This window comes from Cucurbita pepo, chromosome LG04 (genome assembly GCF_002806865.2).
Source record: "Cucurbita pepo subsp. pepo cultivar mu-cu-16 chromosome LG04, ASM280686v2, whole genome shotgun sequence".
Taxonomy (NCBI): Eukaryota; Viridiplantae; Streptophyta; class Magnoliopsida; order Cucurbitales; family Cucurbitaceae; genus Cucurbita; species Cucurbita pepo.
This window is the reverse complement of record NC_036641.1, coordinates 3,542,505-3,549,898: the sequence shown is the minus strand read 5'-3', so window position 1 is coordinate 3,549,898 and position 7,394 is coordinate 3,542,505. Positions and strand designations below refer to the sequence as shown.

General features: G+C 34.1%; 1 protein-coding gene across 2 annotated transcripts; it reads left to right on the top strand.

The window, feature by feature from the left end:
- Positions 1 to 1,932: 1,932 nt before the first annotated feature.
- Positions 1,933 to 6,280, top strand: LOC111792349. Of its 2 annotated transcripts, none has more exons than XM_023673748.1 (5): positions 1,933 to 2,268; positions 3,058 to 3,216; positions 3,313 to 3,595; positions 5,496 to 5,605; positions 5,708 to 6,280. In XM_023673748.1, exons 1-5 carry the CDS (start codon positions 2,080 to 2,082, stop codon positions 5,741 to 5,743), a joined length of 777 nt encoding a protein of 258 aa, XP_023529516.1. In that variant the 5' UTR covers positions 1,933 to 2,079; the 3' UTR covers positions 5,744 to 6,280. The 2 variants fall into 2 exon arrangements, with proteins under 2 accessions (XP_023529516.1, XP_023529517.1); XM_023673749.1 differs by having other exon boundaries at positions 3,058 to 3,247; positions 3,440 to 3,595.
- Positions 6,281 to 7,394: the final 1,114 nt, after the last annotated feature.

Below are 7,394 nucleotides of genomic sequence, written 5' to 3'. Positions count from 1 at the left end.
ACTAGTGCTTAAAGTTATATGATTTGGATGTGACATCAATTTTGTAGCTATGTGCCAAAACCCTTTAACTAATTTTTTTTTAAGCAATGGTAAGAACGAGAGCAAAAAAGAGCTAAAAAGTGTGCAATAACGAAGTCTCGATTCTCTATTTTTAAGCTGCTCGAGTAAAATAGCAACAAATTCTTTCTAACAAATGAAAACCAACTTATGAACATGTTGCCATAAATCAATACTGAAACTAGACATAAAAGGGAGATGAAATGAGATACCGAAGATTTAAAAGATGAAGATAACTAACTAATAACAGCATTAGTCGAATTTGTAAAATATATATCATTCAATTATTTAAAGAAAATGGAATAATGAGACGTTTGATTTTTTATCACTAGACTTAGTGTTCGTAATATTAACGTCAATTTTACTCCTTAATAAGATTTTATTAAAAAAAAAAAAAATTGTTACAAAAAACACTCCATTTTTTTTATCGTGTTACAGAACAGGTTCATGAGTTTAAGTTAAATGTTACAGCCGAAACAATATTTATTGAGACCATTCAGTCAAACACTTTTTTTTTTTTTTTTGTTGATCGCCTCGAAAATCGAAAGAATGTCTCTTTGACTCGGGCAGTGCACTTTCATTAATTATCACCTTCCCCTTAGCTTAGATTACCCTCTCCTTTATTTGGGGACTGATTGAAACGGTGGATTCTCAACTTGTGGGGCCCTATCTATTCCATTTCTCAAGCTCCAAGTTCAGATTCCTCCTATTCAGTCAATTCCCCATCATTGAACGAGGTAAATAGGTGTTTGCATTTTCTGGAGTGTCATCCTAGACGGGCTCGAAAAACTATGAAAAAGACTGTAACAATATAATTAGAATCATTCGAAATCTTTCTAGTGTTCACGAGTTGGTCTCTCTTTTCTTATTTTGACCTAGATTGAATCAGTAGAAAAGGATAATGTTAAGATGAGTTTTGGTAAAGTTATTCGGTGATTAATATATGCGTTCGTTAAAATAAAATAAAAAATTAAATTATAAAGAAAAAATTGATATCTTGTTAAAGAGGTAGATCAATCAATTATAAAGTAGAATTAGGATATGGATATTAAAATAAAATAATTTTAAACTTATGAAAATTAAAATAATGGAAGTGACAAAATATAAAATTTTAAATTCTTAAAGAAATCAAAATGGAGACGGAATGAGCCGCCTCCACAAATACAAAACTACGCTCTCGCATGGAGCGTGTCTCACAATTTCCCTACGTCATGCTGACGTCATAATTAATAAACAAACTAAACTAAAATAAATAATAACTAATTTTTTAAATTATTTATTTCAATTTTATTCTAATCAATTCTTCCAATAAAATGAATTTTATGTTAAAAGAAATATTAAAATTTGTATAAAATATAAAAATTAAAAATTAAAAATTTAAAGATTTATTAGACATAAAATTAGTTATTATTATTATTATTATTTTTTTGAAGAAACACTTGCAAAAATACTTAAAATTTTGTAATAGAAAAGGAAAAAAATTTATAATTAATATAATTTAAAAAAGAAGGAAGATATTTTCAAAAAAAATATTAAAAAAATTAATAGAAACAAAGTTTTCAAAGGGTTAAATAGTCATTTTGACTTTTTTTTTTTAATTTTTATTTTAAATCTTTTCTTAATGAAGAAGAAAGTGAGATGATGTGAAGCTCACGCGCGAAAAAATATCGGTTTAGCGCGTGGAGAAACGGCGGTGAGGGAGTCGTTTCTAATTTATAATTCTATCTCCAATGCACATCTTAATGTGTGCGGATAAAAATATCTGGCTGACATTGGGCCAAGATATTTATATCCGGATGACGTGGCATTAAGCTGACGGGTTTTACACGTGTAAAAGCGTAGCCCATGTGGAGCCTTTCATTTGGGTTGCGCCTCTCTCTCTCTCTCTCTCTCTCTCTCTCTCTCCGTTTCTGCACGACCCTGAATCCCGAGAGGGTTTCGGACCTAAATTTTCTCTCACGATTCCTTGTTCTTTGATTTCATTCCATTATTTGCTTTTCTTCCATCTTTGATCCATTCGTAATGGGCGACCATCTTCTACATCTTCCTCATACGCCGTCGTCCATGTCGCCGCCGGTTGTAGATCGACAACCACCCTCCCCGTCCTCTGCCAGCGACTTGACTTGTTTGAACTCCCAATCCTACTCTTCTTCCCTTACTGTTGATCGCTTCAAGGATTTTCCTTCTCATCGCTGTCTGCAACTGGATGCGGTAAGTTTCCGACTCTTTTGCCTTTTCTTTTTTGCTGTTTCTTGGAAGTATGATGTGGGTTTTCCTCGGTATGAACGAGTTGTGTGTTGATTGTACTTTGTTTTCCCTTTCAACGTAGCACTTGGAGATCGTGTGGTGTGTGACCTATTTTTTGTGTACTGGAAACTAATATGTCTGATTATGAGAGATTTTTGTTGTTTCTTTAGATATTTTTAATGCTGAAGTGGTCTTGGTGTACCTCCCATTTGGGTTTATTTTAAACCTGCAATACAGGGGTGGTTGTACTTGTATATTATTGCAGTTTCAATGCCTTGTGTTCACCGTTTTTCCCTTTGTGCTTCAATGGCCATGGAGGAGAAATTCTTTTGCAATGCTCGGTTTTGTTGTTACTCTAATTTTTTTTCTTTTTCTGTGGAGTATCAGTTTTAGTGTTCGGGCTTCTTCAAATTAAATCATGGATGAATTTTGAGTCAAGTCTTTTAGATTCATTTTTTTTTAAATGAGCTTTGATTCTTTGAATTTCTCAAGTTTTAGCAGTTCTGTTTATACAGGATTCATTTTGAATATCTAAGCCTAAGGATTGAACTCTATATTAGGGAACAATTTGAAAATTTCATGTGAAAAAAATGGGGAATGGTTTCATTAATTGTCGATCAGAGTCATGTCCTCCTAATTTTAGTTAAAAAAAACTTTTGATCCAACTTTAGGGACATTTTTCTTTGAGGTGCAAATTTTCACAATTGAATGGGAAGGCGGAAATGGGGTTCTTAATTGAAAATTTATGAACAGGTGCAAACACATTGGACAGATGAGAAACACAGATCATATCTTGGTTCTTTAGAAGCATCTTTTGTTCAAGAGTTGCATCAATATAGACGCTTGCAAGCTTTGTCCTCAAAACAGAAAATGCGTTGCAGGCCGAGCATGCCTCATATATCTTCTTCAGAGGTGAGGCAATACATCCACAGCAAGAGTGGGAGTGAGTTCCCCTATCTCATTCCTCTACTTCCTTAATGATTTGCTCTTGTTATATATATTTTTTAGTTGATGGTCCTTCAAGATGCCTCCTGGCAGAAGGCTAACATTGGGAGGAATGATCCTTTATTGGAAAGGATAGCCGATTATCCTGCTATTTTAGACGATGTTTGGATAAATCGTTTTCCTTCTGCAGGAAAGCAGTGTACTCCGGAGACTCCTGATCTCCTTGAAGAATCTGGAAGTTTTAGTGATAGGAGACACTTAAGAAACACGAAAAACTCCTATCGATCTGCCAGAAGTTCACAGCAGGTCCCTCCATGCTGTCGTGAGTCTTATACAATAATTACAGGTAATTTTCATTGATGTCATATGTTTTATATACTCTGTTATGTTAATTCTTAAATACTATTTTCTGTTGTCTAAGTACATTATATGCCTTCCCAGCCTCTGGCAGTGACACACACCTGAACTCAACGATCATTGATTCTACCTTCTAATTTATACATCAAAATCTGTAACCTATATCCGCACTATGCATGTACATAGTGATAGTGATTTGACTATATACTTCATGTTTTATTGTTGTTCCTTGAAATCATATTTTGTAATGGTGAAGGTTTTTGCAATAATTGTTCTAGTACTCACCATCTTTGGCACCCTTCAGGTGCACTCATTTTTCTGAGTTAGTTTTGTGATTGATGTACCAATATGGCGATTTCTTCGTGGTGTTCCCACTAGTTTGCCACTTTGCTTGCACCACATGAAGTCCTGCAAATTTTCTGTCCAATCTTATTACGTGTTTGTTGAATTTTGTGTTCACAAATGTAATCCCTCCGGAGGTAAGAAGAATATGAGAGGGTTTCTGGAGTTAAAGATTTGACTTACAGCATTTGAGTTGTCAAGTTGGTACATCAAGCTTAGGATATTGTGTTATCTTCTTAGCAATGAAAATTCTCTATATTCTAATATATTAATGGGATAGTTTTAACATGGTGATCTTCTTAGCACTGGAAATTCTCTATAATCAAATATGTTAATGGGATAGATTTAGTATGGTTATCTTCTTAGCAATGGAAATTCTTTATATTCTAATATATTAATGGGATAGTTTTAGCATTGTTATCTTCTTAGCAATGGTATTAATGGGACAGTTTTAACATGATTTACAGTGTTGTGATACGTTCTTCCCTTGCATGATTTTTAGTGTTTATGCTAGGGACACAAGATTTAGGGTCACAATTCTTCATGCAATTTCACAATTTATAATTCATGGATGACTGATTGCTTATCTTTTCTATTTGAAGTTGTTTGATGTATATTTATAAGTGAAAAAGTAGGAAGTATTTTATTTAAAGTTAGATGAACATTGTAGTACAATGTATTAGTGGAAAAAACGAATAAAACCGAGTAGATGTTATTATGATGGACTGCATTCTGGATATTGATGAACTGCAAGATGAAGCCAGAGTGATGGTGCTAATTCTAGGACAGTAGTCAGTTGCTGTTTCAGAATGAATAAGCAGACAATTCTTGGGATAATAACACTTTAGTTGAATTAGAGGAGCCATGAGGCATAAGGAATTAGCCTTCTTTCATGAATGAAAAGGATTCCGACATTCAATATTGGAGTTGAAGGAAGAGAAAAGAGCAGTCTTGGTGACACTCTAATGGGTCTCAATTTTCCTGTAGAGTAGAAGAACTGCTGAAGAATAGTTTCCCTGTTATGGGTCAAATGAACGACAAAATTATTTGAATCTTTGAGCATAAGGAGATTTAAAGCTTACCTTTGACAAAGCTGAATGACTCATGCATTCATAATTAAGCAGGAAATAACAAATAAATGTTTCTTAAGGGCACAATCCCGCTTGTTTAATTCAAGGATCAATCCCTTGGCTAGGTTGAATTCTTCCTGTCCCATCTCAAGTGCATGATGCCGTACTCTCTGTTAAAGAAGTCTCCTCGACATTGCCTGCTTGGAATTTAACACATCAACTTAATAAGATTCATAATTTCTATGGACCTTATGAATTTTCTACGTTTTTTTGGGGTGATGTAGGATGAGATGTTAGATAATCAGTCCAGTTTAGTATTTTGGATTTAATTAGTTCTTTGGTTATTTTATTGCAAGGCTATGAATACCCTCCGGGGCGCTTTTGAATATTATTTGAAATATCACTTCGTTTTTAGAGGATGTTCACTAACTGTTGTCAAGCTAACTTGGTGCTCTTTTGTCATTGTCTTCTATGCAGAAGTTTCCGATCAAAACTTTGTGGATAATCATCCAGGAGAGGTGTCTGGTGGCATGCCTAATGCAAAAAGATTAAAGAAAGCTTCTTCTGATTCTTCGGCCAATGACCAGGTACAACTCGGGATTGCCTTCGATTTTTTCTCTTTGGAAAACTTATAATTGCATTGTACGAGGTGTATCAAAGACCAAATTTGCTACTATTTGATCCTGCAGGTAGTACCATATAAAAGACCATCATTAGAAAGATAAAAGCCAGACGCCACACTGTCTTCAGAACATCCTCAAAACTTGATGCCTCCAAATTCAGATTTGTGTTACTTTATGAGATGGAGCTGACAACATTTCATTCCAACATGTGAAAAATGGTCTGTTCAAGCTCGCTAGCCAAATACGACATGGTTTTGTTTTCGATTCGAAAGAGCATTGTAAAGAAAACAAGGGAAATGGCGGCCATAATTCTTGACCAGAAGATGTGCAGCAAGAAGGAGAAAATATGTTTGTATATGGTACAAACTAAACTTTTTCCTAGTTCAAATATTGAGTTAAATATATGTTAACCCTTTCTTTTCTCCTGTTTTCCTTTTTCTTAGAGGTTGAAAAAATGGAAATTCTAATAGGGTGTAGGTTATTGAATATAGGTATTAGTTATACAGAAGCTAAGACACCCTGATAGTGAGATAGATACACACTTTTTTAGTTTGTTTCAAATACTCTCGTTTTGAACCTCTGTTAGGAATCTCAAGTGTAAATTATTATTAGGAGTCTTCCAACTGAAATTTTCATACATGTTCATACAACACCCTATATACGTTATGTTACACAACTTGTTTATTATTATTATTATTATTTCATATTTCATTTTGACACTCATGTATAACACCATATATACCTCATATATACTATTTACTTCTTTTTGTTTGTTTTGCTCATTTGAACTACAATAACTAGGTTTTTTTTCCCTCTTCCGTACATAGATAATATAAGTGATAATATTAAATACCAAAGTATATACTAGGTTTATATATGTTATTCAATTTGTATTGAGCTATGTATTCTACACCTATTACTAATTGTTTCATATATAATTTGTATACCTGGTGTTAATAAATATACCCTCTGGTCCTAATCATTTGTATTCACCCACCTTGTTCTAACAAACTGGAACCATTAGCGTTTTTGGTAGTAGGGCCTTGAATGGGGACATACTGATGCTTTCTTGATAACTGTTATAAGAAAACTTTATTAGGTATAGCTTGGAGTCCAAATTGTCTGTGAAATCAAATATGTAGGTGTGCATCCCCCAAAGTTTGGTTCAATGTCTAATTATCTGTTTGTGGGTGAAAAGCAGAAGTCCAATTATGTACCCAACACTTTTTTGGAGACTACGTTAGAAACTAGATGTGAAGCAAAGGTCAGATCTGACACTATCAACACTGGCACCATGTGTAATCTGACTACCTCTTTTATTTACATTTGTGCTCAATTGTCCGTAGTATAGGTAGCCTTTCTATGCAAGAATTATGGTAACTTGGTGAATCTATGAATGATCACTCATATCACCGTATAACTTTTCATGTTCTTGGCAATTCCACGATAAAATCCATCTCTATGTTCGCCCACTTCCACTCTTGGACACTTTGAGGTTGCAATAGCTTCGTTGTTTTCTGTCTTAATGCTTTTAGAAACCAACCATTTACTCATGAATTCTATAATGTTCTTCTTCATATTGCGGTCACTTGTATGATCTTCAAGTTTTGGTATATTTTAGTACTGTCTGAATGCATGAAAAGTGGTGAAGTGTAGGCCTCTGTTAATATCTTGTGCCTAAGCCCATCACCTACTAGTATGCATAAGCATCCTTGATAGAGAAGTCCACATTCATAGATCGAAATTTTCCCTC